A 26,610-nucleotide genomic window follows, 5' to 3' on the forward strand; every position below is an offset into this window, starting at 1 on the left:
TGAGTTTAAAGGTCTCTTAGGTAATGAAATCCATGGCAACCTGTTAGGAAATCATCAAGGCTAATATGTTTAAATGGCATCCTATTTCCACTGAGGTCTGGAATCATTAGCGCAAATGTCTCACATGAAAGAAATGGCTCCATTATGTTGCAGAAACTGGTAAGACAGGAAACATAGGAAAATTAATATAAAAGTAGGGTCAACTATAATGTGGAAAAATGAATGCTGTATTACTGTTTTCAGTCTAGATAGATCTTACAGTAATCGCTGCATTGATTGAAAATAAGATTACATTAGTAAACATAGTCTATTCCGACTTTGATCACCATGGGCATAAAATTACCTTTTGAGAGAAGTCTGCATCACTGTCCTTGAATAATGCAGTGAAAATAAATGACAAGCTAATAACAGGCTTAGATCCTGCAGTAACTTATTTATGTCAGAGCATCACAGTAGACAACATCTGTTCAACCTCTATATGTCTACAGTAGATGCATGTGATCTTATAACTCTCTTTAGCCTGAACAGGTGTCATTCCAATTCCACGCTACAGTGCCTATGGTAATGTGGTGGGCCAGAACAACAAGGCAGCAATTATCTCTGAGAGTAAGTGAACATTGATTGGGCACAACATCTGCTTTTTGATGAGCTTTTGCTCAAGGGTTCAGAAGAGTCGCCCGGGGGGTGGGGGGTGGCGGTGAATTTAACTCTGCAAGTGCACTCACCTGAAATGTTCGGAGCCATTCTTGGAGACCCGTGGGTGGCTGGATTGAGGTGATGCGCCGTCTCTGTTGCCCCTGACCGTTGGCTGTTCTGATGTGGCCAAATGTGGTGGGTGTGGCTGGACATGGGACAATTCCTGTCGGGCTGCAAATTACAGGGGAAAAAAAAAACAACTTAAAAATCAATAACATAATGAGACCTTTACAGGCAAACAGTGCAGGCATTAGACGGAGGATGTGAAAGCACTGGAAGTATTATGGAAAAGGAAAGAAAGTGCATTACAAGCACGTGACATATTAAGGATACACTATTAATGAGAGAAATAACAAACACATTACGAGGGCATTTATTTGTACACTGATTAGTTTTGCTACGGCTTTTGCAGATATTTCCACTACAAATTATTCTGACAACAGCAGCACCACTGAAGATGGCCTGTGGGGAAATGGGACGGCCGATATTACTAAGTTAAATATTTAAAGCTGTGCTTTAAAAAGCATTTTTGCCTTTTGCTGATTAGATTTAGCAATAAAAACCCCAGCTGAAAGCAGCTGTATTCTGCTGGCAAATTCAAATAAAAACTCTGTTTTCTTTTTAGTTCATGGCAATTTCCTTCATTAACCTCCCATTCTTTTTTATTATGTACAAATTATGACCAACTGAACAGTTGTGCTGTTATAATTGAAGGTAAAATATCTTGAATTTACACAGCCAAGAAGTCATTTATTGTCTTAAGGTCCAACAGCAGCTGTGATATTCTTACATAATCAATGTAATAGTCCAAAGAAATCAAATTAACCAACGTAAATAAAATGCAAGCTTCACACTGTGCCAAAACATTGTGGCTTCAGAACTATAAGGACACATCCTTATCACATATGACTTAGTTTCAAACTGAATGTCTTCCTGTTGGTCACAAATGGAGAAGCTATTCTGCATGACTTACAGTACAGGTGTTTCTACTATTTTGTCCACCTCATTTGAGGGGGGTTTAAATAACAAAAACACCTCTCTGTATAATTCAATGCAGTTGAACAGCACCACAAATTACATCCACCAAAATGACCATAAAGTTAAATCAACACCTCTCAATAAAAACTGAACATTATAACCTTCATGAAGTAAGGATTTATTGCAGGGCTGCATCAGTTTTAGCTCTGTATATAGCCAATAAACTGCCAACAGAGTCTATATTTCTGACTCAGAGACTTCAAAGTGTGCACACCCCCACAGATTCCTGTTCAGGTCCAGACTCTCCTGTTGTCAGGACCTGGATGTAAAAAGCAGTACAGGACTTCAAAGGGTGCCCATGTGCCCCTTGTAATGTAAGGGCAGCGGGAGAAACCGGCCAGTGAGCGCCCTCAATTCTTCAGACTCTGCATGCTGACAGCAAAGTGGGAAACTGGGGGTCTATTTCATTATTGATTCATTTTTAATGGGAGAGGAAACTGAGACGGAGCCAGTTACATGGCAACATTTACAGTTAAGTGGCTGTGTTCAGTCTGAATTTTAATGTGGCTACATGTGAACACATGCATTAAATATTCAGGGTGAGAGAAACATCTGGGATTGCGGGCTGGATGCCGTATACAATGAATTGTGAAGCATCATTCTGTTTGAAGACACATATACCATCTTTGTTCATGCCTCATAATATACTTTCATTATTTCTTTGCATGGTATGCTCATTTAGTATGTGTATAGCATGAAAATAAGGGGATGAGGCTTTTTAAATTTTAATTTCTACTAAGATCCTTTTGATTCTTGGAGGGGAAACAAAAGCAGGACACTGCAGTACAAGTACAAGTCTTGTGTGTAAAATGTAGGTTCCTTTACCTTGGATACTCTGGGCCTTTGCAGGGCTTTTTTCCTGAAGGGAAAGATCGGACCTCGGGGCCATGGTCCAACTTTCTTTTCATCTAAGAAAGAACAAACAGACAAGAAAAACATTGAAAACAATCACAAAAAATAACACAGGAGGTGACAGTATTGAAACACAATTATTAACTTGCATCCTTCCGAGAAATAAATAAAAATGTACACATACACTACATACAATTTTGCTACAGGGGCATGGCATATAATATTATAATTTTCCTTCCATTCTGATAACTTTTTCAGTGATTTTACTTTTAAGTGAGAGGCCAGCTCTTGAAAAGAACAATTTAAGAAAAGGACACAGATCATGGAAGTTTTTAAAAACAGTGATGGAAGCAGAAAATAGGTTTTTGCAAGTTACAGACTTTGTTAACATTATGTCTGAAATTCTGCATAATAAAATAGAGACACCAGAGTCTTGCAACAGCTTTATGCAAATGAGAAATTAATCTTTAATGCATAGGCTAGAGATTCAATTTATTAACATGAAGCTGCTCAACATTACGAGACAGCAGGAGACAAAGCAGGTGCTTGTTTTACACTGCTGTGCTTTATTTTGATTATTTTTCATGTTGGAGGCACATGACAAGTGAACAGTGATCCTTGGGGCAACCAGATACCCCAGACTATCCCAGGGCAATCAGGCATTCACACCCAGAACTCCATGGGTACAGTGTGTTCATCCACACAAAAACTTAATCGTTCTTTGGCACTGAACTTTGATTCATACTGATACTTGAGAAAGAAAAACAGACCAAGTTAGTTCTTTATCATTCTCTATCACCTGCATGAACACACACGGCCCAGTCCCCATTACCACCTACCCTACTGCACAAACAAAGGAGTCTGTGTAAAGGCCCGGGTGAGCCAATTTTCCTCATCTCATGCCTGCCACTCTCTCTGGCAATGCTTCTCACCACACATGCAAGTGATCACCATCTCATCGCCGGTCCCTCGTGAATAAACAAGCAAACAGGGTAACAGAACAATGATTTTAAGTGTCTGGCCAAAATAAGATATACAATGTGATAGTCTGGCCTTGTTTTATGATTAATTAAATATGTTTCATGTTTAAGTGAAACGCTCAGCTAGATTTGGTCATGATCCTACAGTTTCAGCCTCAAGTAAAAGCAGCCACTGATTCAACAGCAAGTGACAAAAAGACTTGTATTCTCAAATCTCTGCAGGCTTTACTGCAAAACAGCAATAATGTATTAATCATCAGATGCACCAGCAGGGGTATATTTTGACAATCAAAGCATGTCATTGTGCACATGAATGATTTATTCCTGCACTGTAGCACGTGGCATGTTTTTTCCCCCACAATGTTCTTTTACTCGAGGCACAGTAATTCATGCTTTTGCACTTTCATTTAGGGTCAAAGGTATTTGGCAACATTTTGTCTACAGTTACAGTTCAGCCTGTTGTGCGGCAAGACACAACCTGTACTGGAACATTTGTAACAGAACTTCAGTATGTCCTCCTGCTACTGTAGATTGTAGAAAGCTAGAAACCACATTTCACATTTAACTTTTTTTTGTCTGCTCTTATGATGCATTTATGTTACTGTAGTGCAGCTAAAAATGCTGTAAAAGAGCCTCAGGAAAATGACTCCATACTGTCTGGATTTACAGTGGCATGATTATATGTCTCTCCTCAAGATATGTGTTTTTTGTTTATAACTATAATTTGGTGAGTGTGTGTTTGCTCACTCTGTGTTTTCAGCCTCAGGGGCATGAGTGAGTGTTGAGAATAGCACGCGATATATCAAAACAATGATGAGCCAAGCCAAAAAATGAGGAAAAAAATGTTTTGTTTCTAACCTCAGAAATGGCCAATGGTAATTAGCAAATGTATCCTCGCATTTGGTATCAATACAGGATCCCTACCTGAAGAGTGAATGCACCAAAACAACTGTCAAAGCCTGGGTTTATAGATGTATGTGCACATGACTAACACACCCCGACATGTACTGCAGGTTAGGTGCCCCCTGGATGTTAAGACTGCCATCTGACCAATGATTTGTGACCTTTTCCTCACACTCAGCTCATGTGTGAAGCTGCAGAGAGGTTCAAGGGAAGAGCCATAAAAAAGGCTCCAGTAATTCATGATGGAAATATATAGAGAGGGCAGTGGGAAATCTAATCTCAGTGGCAAAAACCAAGTAAATGTAATCCAAATGTTTTCAAAAACTAGGCAGGCATGCAGCTAACGTTCCACTTGTCTACATTTAACATATCTGGCTGACAGAGGTTGTTTGAGAACATAAAGAAGGGGGTTTATAAGATATTCCTGCTTGTTAAGATCCGGCTCTTAAACTCAACTGCCTTGTTCTTAAAGCGGTGATCTCACTGCAATGGCAGTTCAGTAGCCAAGGAGAGCCTGGGTGTGTGTATGCATGCATTGGGGGGGTGTGTGTGTATGTTTTGTGTGTTTCTGAGTGTGTGAGAGAGACAGAAAGACTGAGAGAGAAAAGGGGGAATGCTGGCTGGCTTTGAGTGTGTGCGCCTCTGTGTGTACATGCAAGAAAACCTCAAACTAAATGTGGGCATGAAAAAAAACAAAAAAAACAAAAAACACAGCATGTAACCAGCCTCTTTTCTTGTGTTTCAGCCTGGGAAAAGGTAACCAGAGAGCAGTGTTTGTAAATCACTACTAATCAGTCCTCCCTCCTTCCTCTTGGCTTTCCCCTTCCCTATCTGGCCGAAAGCACGACAGATGGATACACAGAGAGTTAATGATATTTTAAAGACAGCAATCGCTCTTACATAATGTGTTGATTCATTTCAACTGAGGCTACATCCTGCAGCATCAGTCACTTGAAACATCTTTTCTCATTTTTCAAACTGTGTTTGAAGCAGACATCAAACAGTTTCATCATGTCAATCAGCACCGCCAGAGTTGACGCAGAGACACTTGCATCTGAGAACTAGCCATTTTGGAGAGCATGATCAAGTTTCAGGACTGATAAGGACCAGTCAAACCAGAAGGAAAAAAAAGAATGGGTGCGAATGCGTCTTTACAATAAATCAGTCTTGAGGGTTTCAGTTTCTGCTGGTGCAGGCAAAGGGTGGCACAAAAATATTTCAGCTCTAGTGGCTGAGTTCTGATATCTCTGAATGAGTAAATCCACAAAATGGATGGAGAAGAATACAAATGAGCAAACATTCAAATCTATAAACTGTTATCCATTGATTAAGAATGACATTTTCACTTAATTATCAGGATTAACGGAGTAAAAGCTTCAACACTACACGGTGTGCGCACAGCTACACAAACCGTAAGAGATTTTCAGAGACAGATTTTGAATGATTAACAAATTTGTTTACATTACACGCTCTGCATAATGGATTCCCGTTGATGTTTTTTTTTTTTTTGTACTCTGCATTCCCAACTAAGGGAGCATTCATTTTATGGCTGCCATCCAGCCACAATACACCCAACATCCTTGAGGATATTCTACCTCACGCAGTCTGACACAGTGACCCATTATCTGTGCCTGGAGCCTGAGGCGAGTGCACAATGTCAGGGAATGGGCTACTCCAACAGGCAGCAGCAGACTGATCACATGCATGCATCTCAGGCAGTCACTTTGGTCAGTGCAAGATAACCACTGCTGCATAATGTAGAATCATAATAAGCCTGCAAACTAGGGAGGATTGCAGAGCCTGAAACTGATCATTATTAACAAACATTTAAGTCTGCATGTATTAAAAACATGAGCAGGTGATACCAGCCATTTACATATAGTAAATATGTTGTAGCTACTAGGTTATGCCAAAGGGAGGTCCACAGTTTAAGCTCAGGTGCAGAGAGCACTGAGCCAACGCTAGGGCAAAACTGGGATCATATGCCGTCCACAAACGGGAAATTCAGCAGTGTGTACACCAGGAATACAGACATATTTTCATCCAGCATTACAGAATTAAATGACCATAAAAGTGCCACAGCCGTAACCCATTTACAAAATGCACTGATTGTCCCCTTGAATCACGGCGCTGGCGTTTATTATTTACGCGGCTGAAGTTACTATGAAGGGAAAGGATGCCAGATCGCGTCGTGATATTAACAACATTTAACGCCGCGCTAACATAACATTAAAAAGGCCCAGGCAATTAAAGCGGCGTCTCTGGGGGTCTGCTACACTGCTGTTCATCCTCCGCAGTGGCCGCACAATCTGCCGTGAGAGGCGCGTCAAAGATAATGAGGGCGACGGAGCGAGTCAAACATTAGATAATAAGAGACAGGGATGGTGCTGGAGGTGACACGGGCCGGTTAATGCAAGCTGAAATCCTACTCACTTTGTAGAAAATCATCTTTAAAGTGCCGTAGAACCCCATCCTTGTAATCCGGTGTGTTTTCCCTTTTCCTCTTCAGTGACAGTCGGTGAAGTCCAAATCTCTGTGCGCGGTGGGGAGAAAGCTCTGACAGTGTGAGGGCAGTGTACTCTCAGGTAAATCCGACGCCGTCTCTGATGTGAACATGCTCGGGCACGTCACCGGACTGGCGTGCATGCAGTAGATTCCCCCGGTAAAGGCATTAAGGAAAGCGAGGGGGGAAAAAACAGAAAGCGGGAGGAAAAGCTCCGCCGACTTCAAAACGGGGGCTCGGTCGGTGGGTGAACAATGCGATGCTGCGACGATCCCGGAGGTTTGTGCGCCGCCGCCGACCAGCCTCACCGAGCAAGGGAGTGAACAGATGAGGGAGAAAAGAGGGTGACACTCGGCAGAAAGGGGAGGAGTGGAGGGGGGGTGGGGGGTGAGAGAGAGCGTCAGAGCGCAGAGCAGTGCCCTCTTCCTCTTCACAGGCTGCACGACGGCTCCTCCAAAACAGGATCGGATTACAGCCTCCCCGGTGGAAACGGCAGGAATGGTGCAGTCCAACGTTCAACACTGTGCGCAGCGCATCCTCTGCGAGCAGGATACCGGGGGGACATATGTGTAGCAGACGAGGCAGCACACAGAGACCGGGAGGGGTACGAGCTCGTCCTTTTGCGTAAAAAAAAAAAAAAAAGCTGGACCTCCACTTGTTGCAAAAACACCTCATCGTGCACCCCACCCAGGAACTACATCACTACTTCTCTCTATTTTGCATAGGAGGTATCCTCATTTATAACAGTTATTGGCATCATATAGACTATGCTGAATATCATATTAATTGGGCTGAAAATCTTTTCTAAACTAAAGCAGCTGTATATTGGTGGGAAATACTTGTACTATATTTGAGTATTTTCACTTTATTTTACTTTATACTTCTTCACTGCATCATAAAGGGGCAATGCATTTCTGTGATACTAGTTACTTTTTCAAGTACAGTTTTACAAACAAAATATGATAATCAGTTAAGAAAATATTATTTTAGATTTTTGAATTGTTTTGTTTATAAACTGAAAGAAAAGATTAAAAAATGCCTGTCACAATTTCCCAGAGCCCAAGATGACATCCTCAAAGTGGTTGTTTTGTCTGACAACTAGTTCAAATCCCCAAACTATTTAGTGTATTATTATGTAAGACAAAGAAAAGCAGGAAATCCTCACATCTGAAAATCTGGAACTAAAAAATGTGCATTTTTGCTCAGTAAATGACTGAAATGACAAAAGAGATTCTCCAAACTGTTAATTTTCTCTTGATCCACTAATAGTCTCAGCTCTATAAAATATGATCCACTGATCGCTCCACCTTGACCAACTACATTTATGAACTTATATGTTAATATATCAATGATAATATAACATTAACAGGGCCACTCATACTCATAATGCATTACTTTATCGTGTGCTACATAAATGTTATGAATACATCTTCTATCACTGTGTATATACAATCGCACTGGAGTGCTGCATTAAAGACTGCCAACATCCCAGCCAACAGATCACATGACAAAACAGTCTGCCGTTATAACCAATCAGGCAACAGTGTGTGAATGGGTCCACGTCTGCTGCACCTGCTGATTTGCACACACACATGGAACAGGGCAATTATTTGCATTTCAGCATGGAAGGTAATGGCTGACTGCACCTGCCCAGCTAACAACACTACAGGCATGGCTGATGGCTTAACAACAGTTATTACAGCTTTAGTCTAAAAAAACATGAACATTAGTGCAGGTGAAGGTAAAATATCATAACTCAAACTGCCTTTTCAGGGGAACAAACAGTCATCAAATCGATGGTGGCTTAGCCTTTGCTTTGCTTAGCCATACGAGATAAATACACCAGAAGCTTTTTGTTTGATTAATTTGGGCAAATTGAGAACAGGGAATATTAAACAGTCTCCCAGGCCAACTGCCTTATGTCACTGTGCTGCAGAGAACAAACTGAAATGCATTTCTCCATTACACTGACCAGTTGCCATTTATTAACACTGACATTTGTGTGTAGCTTAAATTAAACTTCAGCATGGGTTTGCTAGCTTCTGGGCATGCCACAACATTATTTTAGTTTGGACCAAGCCATTAGTTTCAGCAAGTCCTGAAACATTTGCCGCTCTTGACCTCACAAGGCACCAGCATTAGATCATCCAAACAGGGGACACAATGAGGGATCATGGGAAGGGCTCTATTCGCAGGTGATGGCGCATTGAGATCTGGCAGCTGTTCAGATGCTCCTGGCTTATACCTGTAATTATGGAGTGACCTAGCACAGAGGGGAATTTTAGGGCTTGTTCCTGAATAACCAAACAAACATTTGGCAAGAGAGGTCTGGTAAAGTCCACCACAATTTAAGATGGAAATGCTCATTTTTAGATGAGAAAGTAATTGATATGACACAGAATTTTTGCATGGTCATTTACAAAAATAAAAAAATCACTCACTGTAAGATGTGGAATTTGAATGTGAATGAAAGTGGTAAAAGATGTAAATCATGATTATCTGGAAGGACACGACAGGTGGCTAATCTGCATTTTAGTCACACTTTCTCACCGTGCTAACAGACACAGAAAAGCACTGAAGTCAGTGGACGATGGAGCACATCAGACGACAGCCTGTTTCAAGCTTTGTCTGTGTGTGTTTAAGGTGGCCCTTGTGAGAAAGGCCCTCTGGTTGCTCTCTGCTGGCCCAACCTTTACACAGCACGAAGGAATGCTTGGCATGCGAGAGGGGTTGCACTGTGGCCTTTGAATAGGCCGTGGCCTCCTTTGTCGCTCTCCTTCTGCCAGTTTGGTAAAGCATTAACAGACCCACCCCCCACCCCCACCTGATACTGACCTCCTGCTTATTACAACCAAAAATCCTGCTGGTCAGATGTAAAAGCTGCACACACGTGGCTCTCAAAGCAAACTCATTTTTGACTATCATGTTTGTTGTTATCAACAAACAAACATTTTCAGGTAATAGCGTTCCATCAGACATTGGCTCCTTTTTTCTGCAATATTTGAACAGGAGAGGACGTATAAAAATACACTCATTACATCGGAGTGCAGGAGATAGCTCGTGGGGAAATGCAAATACTGTCTCATTTGACTGTGCACAAATAGACAACATCGATTTCAGCATAACAACGCAACAGATACTGTACAAGCCTGAAGATAAGATGATCATCATTAGATGTATGAAGATACAAAGAGGCAGTTAATGAGTAGATGCAAATATTGACAATTTTCCTTATCAGCTCATTTATCGATTTATTTTTTGATTAATAAAATTATTATTTAGTCTATAAAATGTTCATAAATAATGATGAATACCCCATCACAATTTAGCAGAAACCTAAATGTTGCCTTTATGTTTGTGATGTCTTAACAAATCACAGCAAGATACTTTAAAATGATATGAAGCTCAGAAAAACAAGAAAATCTTGACATTTTAGATGCAACTGTTTGATATTTTGGCTTGATGAAAAATATCTGATTTTGAACTGAAAAGATGGATTGATTAGTCGATTGAAAAAAAATAAATCTGCCACTATTTTTGAGTCATTTTTTTAAGCAGAATGTCAGAAACTCAATGTTTGTAGCTTCTCAAACGTGAATATTTGCTTTATTACCCTTTTATCACAGTAACTTGAATATTTTTGTGTTTTGAACTGTTGGTTGCACAATAGAATTAGTCTAATTATGTCTACAGGCTTTGAGAAATTGTATTTTTTGCTATTTTTTGACATTTAATAGGCTAAACAATCAGTGGATTAACTGAGAAAAATATAAAACACTTAGTAGTTGCAGCCTTAAACTGATTTATATTGTGAAATTCATTTTCTGTTCTGTTTCTCTTCTAATGAGATTGGAGGGATGTGAATGGCCAACTATTCCAAATCAGCAGATGTTGGTGGGAAGAAGCTTCACTTCAGGAGAAAAGAGGCTTTCTTGAGCAAATGTTTAATGTGAGGAGGTGAACTTGAAGGAGGCAAATACTTCTTGGGCAATGATGCATCACTAAACGGGGTCGTGTCATTGTGCGATTGTCCTCCCCGTGGAAAAAATGAGGACTAGGGGGTCTCCTCTCAATAGATTTTTTCTGAAATGGTGAAGTGTGAGCCCCATTCCAGGCTGGACAGATGCAATGCGTGTGGGGGGAGGTTTGATGAATAAGGAAACCATGGATCATGGCATTCTGCAAAGGATAATAATAGCAACATCTGCATGGAATTGAATTAACATATCCTACAGCCACCCACGCGACTAAAACATTCAAATTTGAGGGGGTCAGGTCAAAAAAGAAATTAAAAGCAAAAGCCTGTGTTATCTCCCCTTTGACATCAATTGGGGTTCATGGAAAATAAATGGAGAACAGAGGTCACTATTTGCAATTATTGGCAATTATTTAGGAATTGTGAGTTTCAAGCAAATGCAGGGTTTTAATATGTATATAAGTGGCACAATGGAATTGAAAAAAAATTACAAAAGCTTCAACACTGAAGAGAGAACGATGAAATTCAAAGAGCCAGTGTCCAGTGTTGCACACATGTATGCACTGACAGGCAGAAGACATCAGACGCAAAATGGGGTTGTGTAATAAAACACTCCGCCAAAAATAATTATTTGTTGTTTATCACCGATCTGAATCTAAATGGGAATTTCTCCCAGTTGAAGAGTGATGAAGGTCACATTTGACCTATCACAACATAATAAAACCAGTGCAGTGCAACTTGATTATTCTCCTATTGTCTTGTGAAGGGACAATAAGCTCCAATATAAACTGGACATTTAAACATTTGATTGCATTTATGCAACCAAGGCTGGTGACAAATACAAAAAAATCTATTTATTTTCTGAAGTGTCTTATCAATGAACAGAAGGCAGTAAATGAGAAAAGCACAATGATGATGTAACTCTCAAAATGTGTCATTTCCTAAATGTAAAACTCAGTTACACAGTTTATTGGTAGGACAGGAGACTATGGCTTTCTTTACAGCCTCCTAACATAATTTCACATGTAACCATGATGTGGGTCCTTCCTACAACCTCCTTTACTGATGGACTGCTACTTCAAGATTTGCAAAGTAGAACTCTATAGCTATCACAAAATCATATCTTGGGAATACAGGAACCATTCTTAAACTTAAAGGTCAAATGTTGCAAAGTGAGATTTCCATGTCTCTTTTGATTATAAAGCAGGTCTAGGTGCTGTATTAATACTGTCCACGCATCAGAATACTCAATCCACTGAGAAATGCACACAGCCCTTATTGAGAAACTGTCCTTCACCTGTGCGGCTCATTTCAGTGCTGACTTCATACATTTTCCTCAGTGGTGGCCATCGCAGTTTACCAGTGAGTTTTACCAAGCTACAGTAGGCTACAGTCTATTACTTCTGGCTGGCCTGGCCGTGCATCACTCAGAAAAACAGTCAGCCAATCAGAGGAGAGGCTCAGAGACAGACACAAAACACGTTGCTCTTGCTAGATCTACAGAGAGAAGTGTGACAGGTGACAAGTTTTTGGTACTTAAAACCACAAATAGATCTTCTTATGGATATCAAAACAAACAAAACCCCAGAAAAGTGTAAATTATTATAAAATTTAGACCTACACTTTTACTCAAACATGAAAGCTACAAAACAGGACTACAAAGATGAGCCTATATTGGGATATCTCTACCAGAGATGGGGTGTCTAGAGCTCTGTTCTGTGTCATGTCATCAAGCAACAGCTCGGAACAACTGTTTCCTGAACCCTCAGCAAAGCAATAAATGACCAAGAAGTTTATTTCCCCATGGAAAATAAGGCAGTCCAGTGTGGGTGTTTTGGGAAGATGATATTGACACTGTAGTATCAGTATATACACTGAATTGAATAAATGCGCCCTACAATCCACATAAGCCATAAATTTGCTCCGTTCTCAACCCTTAACTGGTCAATGAATAAATGTTTTCTTCAAAGCAAATTTGATCAGTGGCCACACCACCTTCGTTGCTTTGCAAATCTCTAAATCTCTGCAGCATAAGAAAAAATCTGGAAGTTATAACATATCTAATATGCAATATAAAACATGTCTACACATATTGCATTTTGCCTTCATACCAGAGATATAACCTCCTGAATTCTAAAATCTGTCATGGTTTCAACCAGTTTATGTGCAGGAGGTGCAAGAAATTTTAGAGACAGACTGTCAACCATTAACTGTCTCCTAAAAACAGGAAAGTTTGGTCGCACTAATGTTCAGTCAAACAGGACAGTGGCTTCAGACTTTAACAACACAGGTTTGTTTAATATTTTAGCAATACACATAATCTCACCTGAGGAGAATTACATGCACATCCTGGCAGACTACAGTTGTTCCCAGCAGGACGACAAGGACACCAGGATATCATCCAGGCATTCTTGTAGTCCTGCTGGGAAAATCTGTAGTAGTGCATAAAGATGGACAATGCATCATTAGTTTTTGTCATAGGTGTTCATTTTGTAGTTGTGGAAGCAATGAAGTCTAAACAATCAATGACTGAATCTTTCTCTCTTTGCATTTTAAAGACTAGAATGGTGTTCTGAATCGTTATGTTGTCCAATCACAGGCATCATAGCTAAATCCTATGGCCATCAGCTATGTGCCCAAAGCTTAGAGCAACTCAGTGCCAGTAGCTTATTGGAAACTGTTGTAAGAAAAGGCTTCAAAGACAAATCCGTGACCCACTCTCCAAGAGCCACAGCCCCCTTCACACTGATCCTCATTACAGTTGACCTACAATACAGCTGCAAAGTTGAGTAGGAAGTTTGGATGGCTCAGAGTCAGTGAGTGACTTCTCTGTATTGCATCATCCGCCTCATTCGAAGGGCATGTCCAAAGTCAGGTTTATTTATAAAGCCCAAAATCACAAGTCAGTCTGCACAATAAACACCACCACCTTCAATCCTTAGATCCTTGATACAGACAAAGAAAAAATGGGGAAGCATCACTCCTCCATGAGGAACAGGCATGTAAAAATGTAGATAGTAGCAGCAGTTGTACATTTGCAGCCCTAAGTAAATGAAATATAAAGTACAATATATTAATCTAAATAAGTTAAGAGTCTCTCACAAAGACCTCAGGATACATATGAGGTTCTGCAATGAGCAAAAGTCAACATTTATTTAGGACTGTCTAAAAGTTTTACAGCAGCTCTTGACCCTATAGGAGGAGAAGTAATGAAACTTGGATTCACAGACTATACCTTCTAATGGCAAACTGTACAGGAAAAAATTTCACCATAGAGGTATTAACATTTTCCTCCATTTCTAATCCCTTTTCCCATGATAGGCCTATCTGGTTTTGCATTTGGATGCTGCCTGAGCTGTCATATCTCATTCAGAAATGAAAGAGGGGTTATGGAAATGTGTGTGATGAGCCAGGTGAAACTTGGCCGGGGCTGGCATCAACATTTACACAGAAACGAATAAACCTCTTTAATCATCCAGAATTACCACTCTGCATCCCAGATGAAGCGGTGGGAGCCAAATTGTGCCTGCTGGGTGCTGCCTGTCATCTGCAGGTCCCTAAATATGCTTGAGAAGGTGGCAGGAAACCGTGTGGGGACATTCTGACACCACTCTTGGTTGCTTGCCTTGACCTGAACTCGCTACAGAAAGTCGTGCATCACACTGCCTTTGGTATTTTTTCCGCCTTGTGATAGTGATCTCATCTGGAACACCATCTACCCATACTACCCTTTATCTCTCCAACGAAACATTAATCTGCATGTCTGCTGTTCCAAATACAGGTTTTCAAAGGAAAATATGCTTGAGTAACCTCTGAACTGAGATTTTACCTTAATCTAAATGGATAAGAGATCAGAGGATGCCCTTTAACACAGTCTGTTATAAGCAGGAACATAAGCAAATATATTGATTCATGCTTCTTTTGGGCATTAACCTCAGTTTTTTACCAGCCATGCTAGAAGCACGGCTCAAGGGATAACAAAGTCTGTCTGTTGGTCCACTACTTTTGTCCAGGCTGAAATATCGCATCAACTGCTGGATGGATTGTCATGAAATTAGGTACAGACATTCACAGACTCCAGATGATGAACTTCTATGACTTTGATGACCTTTTCTCTGGTGCCACCATGAGGTTCACATTTTTGACTCTGGGTGAAATGCCTAGACAACTACTGGAGGGATTGCCAAAAAAGAATGAAATATAATCACTTTGACAGATGAACTATAACTTCGGTGATACCGTGAGTGCCATCATCAGGTCAAATTTTCAGTTTGCCAAATACTCTAGATTATGACCAAATACCTGCAACACGACTGACATTTCCAACAGCCTCAACTGATGGGCAGTGAGGTGAAAATGGTAAACATTATACATGCTAAACATCCCGTGTTAGAGTTGTCATTGTGAGCATGTTAGCTTGCTGATTTTAGCATTTAGTTCAAAACTCCACTGTGCCTAAGTACAGTTTCACAGAGCCACTAGCCTGGCTATGGAACTTATACAATATCACAGTGCTGATATATGATCTACACAAGGAATCACTCTTCATGATCAAAAACAAAACACATAACTTCACACACACTGTATAATTAACAGTGGTGGGTACTGGAAGTTAAGCACTTTTAGCAAGGCTTAACCTAGTTATGAAACTGATGCTGATGAATGCTAAGAAGTACAGTACACACTCAGAAACACAGCATCTCCCCTATCTCAGCTCATGTTATGATGGAAGAGGAGCTCTGTGCTTAAAAATAGTTCAAAGTTATATGCCAGTGGCACTACTAATAATACTGATATGCATCCTCATTGAGCCTCCTCTGGAAAAGACTGAGGAAGCACAGAAGCAAGAGAGTTTTGTGGGGAGTGGTGCCGTTACCTTAGTAAGGTTCCTGAGGAAGTTTCCTCGAAAAGTCAAGTATATATGCGTGGGGAAGAAACCCTAAACATTACAGAGCAAACTGTAGTATCTTCTTCAACATAATGAACAGGTGATGAATAAAATAAATAGTGCAAGAAGGTACCATCTTCACTGGCAAGATAAATGGTACAATGCCTTTTTTTAACAACTTGCAGAGTAATGAACTTTTAACAAAAGGAAGACAGCGTGAAAATGATCAGAGAAGTCTGGGAAAGCAATTTTGTCCTGAGGATGAGCTACTTTAACTGTTGTCTCTTCTTTTTCTGAAGATTAAACTAAGGTGGATCATTCTGACAGATGAGTCTGACTGATGAGGTAATCTGGAAGAATGCAGGTGGAACACGTTGCAAGTTTGTTCAGCTGAAAGTTGAAAATGAGGCTCTTATTTTGCCATCCCTATCTTTTATAGCCAGGTTAAGTAGAGAAGTGGCACAAATGGACAGTGACCAAAAAACCCACAAACATTTGATAAGAGCAAAATACGTGACTCCCATGTTGATACACAATCCAATTTCCAGAAAGTGAAGGACACATTTGATCTCGTTTAGATGTGTCTACTGGCTCTGCTTTGAAAGCCAAGACTGTTGTCTAAAGTGTCTGTTTGGGATTATTGCTATCTCTGGTGGACCACCAGCAGAGTGGGTGATAGCAACCTTTTTAGTGCCTAATGTGACTGCTATCAACTGCCATGTCTGATGGCACAAGAGTCACAAAATGGTTGTATTTCGAAAGAGAGATCAAAAAGGCAGCACATGAAAGTATATAAATCTTTGGATTTGGACGTTTGTTGGTGAAGATGAATGATGCAATATAACGGCAATGCAACTCCCATGCAGCCTGTGGAGTGGACATGACCAGATTTTACTCAAGTGTATGTTCACTAGAGGAGAACACAGGCTTCTGTTATTGCGAATATACTGTAAATTCAGGTTAAACATGTTAAATAAAAAAGTACATATGCATGTGTGCATGTTTTGTGCATGTTAAATACTGAAAAAGCAAATTTAGGTAAAAAAAAAAAAAATATTTATATGAAGTATGTATGAATCGAAGTGAATCGATGAAAAGGTGCACAAGGGTGCAAGAAACTAACCTTTAAATCTACTGGGTTGTAAACTAATGTTCCCTGATTGCAGAATAACATCCTGCTGCATGAGAATATTAATAGGGCAGAGTTCGCCGAGAAAGATTTCCAACTGGTTTGGGACCAGTAAGATGCTGACTCATGCCAGTGCTGCCAGAGGACAAATTAACAAAGAGGCAAAAAGATAAATTTAAAGATTCAATTTTAAAATTCATTAATTTGTTCGTGTTAAAAGTCAGAATAATGAAATAGGTTAATTATCTGGTACATTCAATGATAATTTTATTTCTTTTAAACAATTTTCAATTGATTTAATCAAATGCAACTTTAATGAATAGATTAACTTAATGAATTTGATTAAATGTAGCCCTCATTATGGTAAAATCTGCAGCAAATATTAAGGTCACAAGTTCCAAGGAACAAGATTCCTCACTATCCCATTATATAGGAGTACGTATAATAGGTGAGTGAATGCATCCACACCATGGGGATGAAGAGTTTTTACTCAATAGAGACATTTCTTCTGTATTAGTTTGCTAAATTCTCCAGAAAATGCAATGAAATGTGTCTTGTATCTCTACACATTAACAAATACAGACACTTAAAAGTGGTGTGCACTGAACACAGAGGACAGAGAAAGAAAGCATGAGAAGATGATCATAAGTAATGCAATGATTCGGTTCATGAAGTATATTCTGCCATGGGATCATATTTACTGCATTTAAGCTGCCTCACTGGTGGAGCTGAGGATCAAGTCCCCCTTTTTTGGCTGAAGAAACTCCTAATATAAGAAGGAATTGTTTTATCCCTTAGGAGAGAAAGAGTGGATTGTATTGTTCTGGAGAAGACCCAGTGATGTTACAGCACAGCATAGTAAGACATACTACTGTAGTGACTATAGTTAGATGGATAATAGTGATATTGAGAGAGATGTGTCTCCCAAGATTTAAAACAGCTACAGGGAATGACATGGGTCAAGGGTCATAAATGTTTCATTTCAGGAAGGGCAAAGAAGCAGTGAACCTTGGCTGGCTCGCAAGCATGTTTGTTTCACCCTCCTCAGACCCACGCACAGACAGACACATAAGTACTTGATTCTACTGCAGTGGCTATAGACAGAGGAGGTATACTGCATGTATTTATTGAGAGGCGGAAGAAATTTGCATGTTGCTATACTCTTCTGCATCTGTTTTTTTGCTGTATGTGGGGGAAAAGTATCAGTAAACTCAAAAATAAAATAAGAAATTAAGTATAACCATATCACAAATATAGATGATGAAGATGAACAGTGAAGAGCATTGGATGCTAATTGCAAAAGCTTTGTCTTCTAACATACTGAAACCCATCAGGGAAGAAACACAGAACTGTTTAAGTTTAACAAAGGTACTAATTAGGTCTGCAGCAATGATTGGTCAGGCTGATGTTATAGGTGGCTGCCATATGTCCATTGAATCCTGGGGTGGAAACGTGCCTGGCTATGACGGTAGGCGCTGGCAGCATGGGGCCTCTGAGGAGTTACATCCCATGCTGGGCAACACAGACAGACGGGAAGACAGAGGAAGAGCCCAGCTGCTGCCAAAAGTAAATCTTGAACGGCTGGACATGCATTTTGTGTGAAGAAGACAGAGTGTGACATTAAAACTCAGCTAACAAACTCAGCAAAAACCCAACTTTAACCTTGTATTGCTGAAACATCTGCTACAAGAATTTGGGTAACTAGGTTGTTGATACATTCAAACATAAACCGACATTGTTCTTTTAGAATAAACTGTTTCAGGCCAATGTTCAGCAGTATTTTAGTGAGCATTTCAAAGTTGCTGGTGGTGAATTATACACTGGAAGCAGTGGTTATGTCTCACTGATTTCGATTCAGGTTTTGCTGCAGTCTTCTCCTCCCTCCCCGCCTCCAACTCATACAGCTTCTGACACATACTCCTGGAGACCTCCTACACACTAAAACTACACAGACAACACTACTCTCCTACTTCCTATCTTGCAGAGAACGGATACGAGGCGAAGAGTATATTGGGTCATTTAAAAAAGCACCTCTACGAGCTGACGTTTGTGTGTGTTTGTTGATTTGTTTGCTCATGTGTGGTGTTTTATACCATGCATTGTGGATACAAGAATTCCCCCAAGAGCTCTGCAAGAGGAAAATACAATGTGCTGTCATACAGCCCAGTGCAAATCCTGGGTACCAGTTAATACTGATATACCAGAAAGTGACTGAGTGACTTTATTACTATAATAACTAATTCACCACATGAACTGAATATCCTGTACCGTTGCTGCTATTGTGTTGGTTTTAACACCCATGTAGTTTGTAGTCGTGGTTTAGATACATATTTTCATCAACTGTGTTATGTATATTTTATTTGTTAAAACTGTTAAAACCCATAGTGTTTGATGTTTGAGTATTGAAAACAGTAATTTTGTCTTGAGGTTGACAATACATTCTGTAAGCTGCGAGTTTTCATCAGCAAACCTTTAAAGAAAGCTAGGGCTCTTTGTCTTCAAAGAAAACAAAAAACAGCTGAGTAAAATACTGAAGGGTTTTGGTTTTAAGTTAACACAATATGTGCAATGTTTGATTGTAAGAGCCACGGCTGTTGGAGTCATTTTGTGTGCCTGCTCTGAAAGTCACAAATGGAGCTTGGTGAGTGGTTTAAAGTGGACTACAGATTGTCTGAAATAACAATCCTTGTCAATCCTGTCAATATTTTCAGTTTAAGGTCAGGGGTGTTGTACTAACTTGAAAATATCTATCCATTTAACACAGAGGTCAAGCGATAATTCGCTGTAACATGCAAATTTTCACCTTGTGGCAGGAAGTGTATTGTTAGTTCAGGCTGTCAATTGTTTCGCATCATTCTCCAAAACTTGTCGTTCATCTTGATGAGCTGTCTACCTTGAAACGACATCTAGCCTGAGGGCACGCTAACCAGCATCTGTGAAGCTACTGCAGGCGTCAGAGCAGCAGATGGCAAGAGGGAGGTAAACATGACTTCCTATTTAAACGCTGCACGATCTCCCGGAGCCAACCCGTGAGAACAAATGCTTGAAAGTTTAATGTTTAAAATAATGGCCTTAAACTTTGTTGTATAGATGTGAATTGTTAAATGCCTTAATACATCATGAAAATGATGAAAGAGAAACAGCTGTCTGCTGTAACTTTAAATATGTTTTAGTGATACATACAAACATCAAAAACATCTTTAAAAGGACAAAATCTCCATCTACCACGTAACCTTCAGTTGTGTGTGTTGGCTGAATGGCTGTCACTTCTTTTTCTATACAGAGCCAGCTGACATGTTCTGCTGTCACTTCTTTTCCTTCACTTTCCCCAACTTTCCCAACAACAAAGAACCTACATAGCCAACAGGCCAGTCAATGAAATGAGCACAAGAGGGGAAAATGGAAGTGAGGTTGGAACAACTTCCCCAAAAATAGACTTCCCTCAGCACACACTCTCATCATACTCTCACACCGCAACAGCATGGAAGGCTTTAATGTTTTCCGCTGAGAAACCACACTGTCTTCTTTAGGGGATGTTGGCCTGTATTTCAAAAACAGAGGAACACAACTTGGGGGTTAACACAGCTCGAGGAAAGGAAAGTGGAGTCAACCGAACATGCACAACTATCAGAGTAGGTTACCCAAACCTCAGCTCCATCCACAAAGTGCTTCAACTCTACATTGGAACAGACATCTGAGTGGGTGTTGGCAAAACTTATTTCACTTACTTCACGGTCGATGGAATGTATATTTAATGAAATTCAAGACTGATAAAGTGCTGTATTTTGGGATTGCACTGACCGATCATGAACCCTCAGCTACACACCAGCAGAGAGTGTTTAAGTCAAAGGGTGTCCTCACTTTCAGTCACTTTCTATTTCCTCTGACGTGTTTCATGACCTTTGAGTCAAATGCAACCCGAAAATTCAAGATTTCAAATGTCAGGCAAGTCAAAATGATGTAGCTGCTTAAAAGTGGGTTTACTGACAAGGCTTGATGTTCTGCTCCTTATGTCATTATGGCAGTTTTTCAGGGGTTTTCTAGTGATCCATATGGTTGTTATACTTTTTGTTTTTAACTTAACAGCAGATTTAAAGCTAACCACTACAGAAGTAGATCCAGAATGTTGAGGGCCATAAGTATTTTGTTTTCATTCAACATGACACTTTCACTCAGCATCAGTGAAAGAAGGGAAATCTTTCAAGGCCAATACATATTTCAGTGATAAAAGAACATAGGCTCAGATAATGTTGGCTTTGACTGTATTCTTTGTATTCTTCTAACTGAATATGTTCAGCTTCACAACTGTATATTTCCCTGTCTTTCAAGGCCAGAAATATTCTATATTATTTTCTTATTGCCAAAATAAAATAAAGAAAACCCAACAATGTGTTAGTCTGTCTCTCAGTATATTCTTAAACATATCTGGGTATTACAATTTTTAGCAAATGTTACTCAAAATGGGAACAAATGTTGAATATGTATTACTATTTTACTATCTAACACTGAGAAATAAACTACACCAGGCTTTGGATTCACAGGTAAAGCTAGTTAATATGTTGGTTTTGGTCTTTTCATAAGGGTGACAATAAAAGAAGAAATATCACAAGACTTATTCTTTAACAAGAAGAAAACGTATGTAATGGAGATAATGCAAAATATTTCAGTGTTCTGCTTGTAACCTGCACTCTGACTCCTGCTTCCCCTGTAGCATGTGGCCTACTGATCAATATTTGTGACAAGCCAAAAAAAAAAAGCTATCATTAGCAAAACCCTTCACCAACCAGTTCATGTAAGGGAGGCGGGGCACACCTCACCAATTCAGCCTTGACCCTATAGATGACCTTTAAATTTCACAATAGGCAGCCCACAATAGCTGCCATGTGCCTAGTGGTTTAATCTCCACAGCCCATCTGCTGCGGCTGCTGCCTGTGAGTTGAATCTGCGAGAGGAGAGGGAGTGCCCAGCTTCCCTCTGAAGCTCATGGGTGTCTGTCTCACTACATCCTGTGGGACAGCTGTATGTTAATGTGCACGAGAGGCCGGGGACAGCAGCAGTCACTGGGATTGCCAGGCAGACACAGAACAAGGACCCCCTTCTCAGTGGGAAGCCAAAGGCATGAACTTGGCAGATTAGACATTCAGGAAACAAATAAGGCTCCATCACAGACGGGCACCTCAAATCAACAGCAACCAAACACACAAGGCTGCAGAGAGAGAGCCCAAAAACAGGAAAAGGAAAAAAAAATCTTAAACTGTTTAAGTGAGGAGGATAAAGAACTCTGCCTGCCACCTTGTGGTTTTTCTTACTTTTGGAAATTTAATACATGCTGTAATTGGGATAGACAATATCAAGTACAGTCATCTCTCTACTTCATCTATCCTCAAGAGTCTTCAAACAGTAAAAGAAACTCCAGAATTAAGTAACCCTGGAAGTGTTTGTTTTACTACATCTCAAGAAAGAGCAGACAGGCGGTCAGTGAGGGCTGAAGTCAGACATCTCAGGTGGGACCAGTGCAGTAAAATGATGACACTTGGGAAAAATCAAATCAATAATTCAAGTCCAGGCAAGTTGCAGATCTAATCCTGACGTGACGATGACGAAGGACAGGCAGGGGCGTGGGCAGCAGTGTAGGACCCCGCTACTAGCCCCCCCTCCTATCTGTAAACTGTTGCCTAGCAACAGGATTCGCGCTCGCTGGCCTCCAGGCTGCAGTGTGTTGCCTCTGGCCTCATCCAGGGATAAGGCTCTTGTTTGCTATTAGAGTCGACCAATTCTGGCAATGGATGCGGGGCTTTCCATTCAGAAACTAATTCTGCAGAGGTTGCTAATGAAGGCTTCAACATTACAAGAATAACACCAATTCTGTCTCAAAATGTGACATAAAATCATAAAGCAGGGCTCTGTATGAACCAACAACTTTTTGCCCTGTGTATTACGACAATTTGTCACTCACCTCGCTCAACTAACAATGCCATGAACATCAGGCCACAGCCCCCAACAGGATAGAAACAATCATCTTTAAAAGAAACAGCCCAACCTCGAGTTTCTCTTTTTCCCCCTGTATTGGCCATGCCATCTGTCTCTGATGCACTCAGTGACGATGTTGCTTAATTGTTATGCAAGGGAGAGGTGCTTACAACAAATGGATTGTTACCAAGCATACAGCCAGTCTCTGAAATCGCCATATCATCTGTGTTCCCTCTGTATTGTGCTTACAGACATAAAAAAAAGTGTGTGAGGATGAGGAAGGGGAATACATCAGCAAACAGTGAAATGACAAAATATTCACTGGAAGATAAAACGGAGAAAGATTACAGGGAAAGACATCCTCCTTATTGGGGCTGAGATGGAAAGCTGACGGAGATTCAACTCTCAGGATTACAGGCTTTGCGAGCAACACTGACATCAATAATGCCACAACGTACAGGCTGTACTTCCCCTCACATCAACATAGTCTGAAGCTAACTTTCTTAATGAAACACTGTTTTTCATCAGAAAAAGCGCTGAGCCTCTCAACTGCGAATACACCTGGCATTAAACAAATCAACTTAGCATAGTTACTGTACTTTTGTGACAGAAGCTGCACAGAGCTAATATTCTGCTTTCACTGGTTGCTAATAAGTTTGAGCAGAGAGCGGTGTGCACTCTTTTTCTTCAGAAGTCAAATGTTTTTCCCACAAGTGTAGAAAATTATAGAGCATCTTTGAAGATGAGTTTAAAGTCTCTGACAGACATACTGTACATGAGAAGCCTAGTCTTAGTTATATTACAGACTCCTTAGACATCAGCACACTCTATTAACATCAAAACTGCTATCTGAACTTAGGCTGTTCACTTTTTCATGCAGTACCAGGTAGATATAGTCGCATTCACCTCATCCTCCAGGGTAAAAATCCATGTAAACCTCTAGGATTCTGTGTTCCAGGAACACCAACAAAGAACCACAGAGTTTTCCCACCGTAAAGTATTACTCCTTGCAAGCCATGTCACTTTTCCCAAAAAGCAACAATATTAAAATTGGTTTAACATAAGTAATGCTAAAGGCTGGTTTGTGACTTAGTCTTAAATATAACCTTTTTTCCTATTTTCATTGTGTCTTACAAATGTATTTGGAACATATTTGAGCTTTTAATAGGTTTCTGTAAAGCTGGAACAGCCCAAAGGAAACACACATAAGCAGTATTTTTCCCATTTGCATAAGTAGAAAAAAAATGTATGGCGACAGACAACTGCCACAGGGAAACGGTGCCTATGTGTGAATCCACATCTCATCAGTACTGACAATGCACACTAGCATCACAGTTACAGGTCTCTGGTTATATTAAGGTTATAACATTTACACTGAACATACAGTATCCCTGAATACATGGGGATGAGATCTTCCAGGTTTCTGATCATTGTCTGTTGTCTGTGAAAGCACTCTTTGACTCCTCAACATGGCCTGTTCAATTTCTGCACTGACTTCTCACAGTTCAGGATGCAACCAGAGATTTAGGGCTGTCTGGACTCCGCTGCACTCTAACACTGTCTGCTGGATTTGGCGTCTCCATCTGATCACGGGTGATATACGACATGAGCAAGGGCCAATACTCAGCCTATCCTCCACATCACTGATGTCAGGCTTTTGCTTTCACTTAAATGTGTAGATCACCAACTTGTGTTTCTCGTGTTTGTTTACGTGTTTTGAGTCACAGAAAAACTATGAATCTGCCCAGATTGGGAGGGTGCATTGTTGTGCGCTCAACAATGCACACTTTTGAAGATAACCACATTAATCATACTTTGTAACAGCGGTGGAATAAAAACACATACTGTGAAATTGAATGTCCTGTGTGCTTACCTTCGAAAAATGGTTTTACAGCATAGTTTCCTGTTTTACAGTTTGTTAAGGGTCTATAAATGATGTAAAATGGCTTGGCAGCTCTAGGGCAAATAAAATTCTCTAGTATTAAAACATGAATTTGTATACTGGCAAAAGGTGCTACAGAACTCACATTAACTGAACAGATGGGACAGCAAAGGAGTCTGTAACCTATAACGACGACGAAAGTCAGAGGACAACTGAAATGTTTGATGAAGAATATGCAGAAAATATCATTACTCAGCAAAGAAAAAGTCACAACCAGTGGGTTTACAACAAAATAATTAATTTTAACCTGGAGTGCCCAAAGAAAAAGTGACATTTTAATATCTCTCTGTGGACATACAAAAAAAAGAGGTTAATTCTGAGCTTGCAAACTAGTCCCTTTAGTTGTGGTGAGAACAAGAAAGTGAACTGGGTAGTGAGTGCTGACTTGGCAGGTGCGTCTACAGCTGGCCAGGGGGATGAAGCAAAAGCACAACCTGGCCACAAGGCTCTCCGGCGGCCCTGTGGGGTCCCACACTCCCATTCTCATCACAAATTAAAGAGGCCAGTCGGACCAAATCAGCACTTTCTCTTATCCACTGTAGCATGCTGATGTTGTACGGAGGTGTAAGGCAGGCCCCCAAGAAGATCAGGGGAGATGAAGCATGAAGCGCACATGTGGGCACCGTGAGCCTTAAGCAACTTTACCACATCCAGGGTGACTTCATCCCCACTGACTTTGGTAAATCCATGGACTTTGTTAAATCTGAGATGCAGGAGAACTCCTCCAGAGGATTTGAAGACGATTTTGCGGTTGAAGAAGGAATACAGAATTTCACATTTTCACATCCTTCTGGTGTTCAGGAAAGCACTACAGCTGGACTATAACGTATACAGATAAATTATCTTGGAATATGGGAATGTGTGAAAATTGTTTGTACCATCTCATCCTCAAATAACCACCACACAGTTGCAGCTGATACCATTCCAAATCCACCATCAAGAGCTGGCAACTGATATTGCTGGCCGGAGGTGTATTAGCAGGGTTCACTTACAACCCTGTCACAAACACCAGTTTTGTAAAGCTCAGAATGAAGTTTCTGAAACACAGGTGCTGACTCCTGATTGCAGATGGTGTGGGAGATCACTTTTGTAAATGTGCGAAGCCCAAATATTTGATCATTTTAATTGGTAAACACTGCCAGATAGGATGTGGAAACTGGGCAGATTTTCAACATTCTTTCACAGCAATAGCCATTAAGCTTCCATGCAAGTACTATGATCAAAACTGTAAACATGATGATGGACAAATCAGGCTTTTTAGGGCAGAAGGGGAAGAAGAAGGAGGATATTAACTGGTAAACATGAATGTTAATAACGTGTATAAAATATTTTAAAACTGGTATTGTCTTTTTTTATACCATACATTTTCCTTCCTTGTTAAGAAGAATGCAACATCCACCACCATCAACAGATCAGTCACAGATTCAGGTTTTGTTATGCTGGCAGCAGCTAGCGTCAAGCACAGATGGGGAGTTCCCCTTTATTACCATTAGACCATTAGATCCAATTACGTTTCACTGACTGACTTAAAGTTTTGCTCTAGGAAAGCCACCCTTAAAACCAACAATATGCCTCAATTGTCTAAGAGCTATACTGTACATATTTTACCAAGAGTAATTATTCATCACATTTTGTTACAGTACATCAATTTTAAGGAGACAGAGTAAGCAAATAAGTAAGGACAATATTTCGGGTGGGAAACGCCTGGCTCTGAAAGTCAACTTTAGAGTAAA

The 26,610-nt window shown here is 40.3% G+C and overlaps 1 protein-coding gene across 2 annotated transcripts in view; it reads right to left on the reverse strand.

The window, feature by feature from the left end:
* Nucleotides 1-26,610, reverse strand: part of fbxw7 (F-box and WD repeat domain containing 7) — a 65,487-nt gene that overhangs the window by 20,949 nt on the left and 17,928 nt on the right. Inside the window, exons 1-3 of one of the 2 annotated variants that reach the window (XM_018690873.2) lie at nucleotides 6,903-7,442; nucleotides 2,560-2,642; nucleotides 726-867 (exon numbers count right to left, since the gene is read on the reverse strand). In XM_018690873.2, coding sequence (XP_018546389.1) covers nucleotides 726-867; nucleotides 2,560-2,642; nucleotides 6,903-6,941 — 264 coding nt within the window. In that variant the 5' untranslated portion in view covers nucleotides 6,942-7,442. Of the gene's footprint in view, nucleotides 1-725; nucleotides 868-2,559; nucleotides 2,643-6,902; nucleotides 7,443-26,610 lie in introns of those variants that run through there. The other variant, XM_051070534.1, reaches the window with a different exon arrangement.

This window comes from Lates calcarifer, linkage group LG5 (genome assembly GCF_001640805.2).
Source record: "Lates calcarifer isolate ASB-BC8 linkage group LG5, TLL_Latcal_v3, whole genome shotgun sequence".
Classification (NCBI taxonomy): Eukaryota; Metazoa; Chordata; class Actinopteri; family Centropomidae; genus Lates; species Lates calcarifer.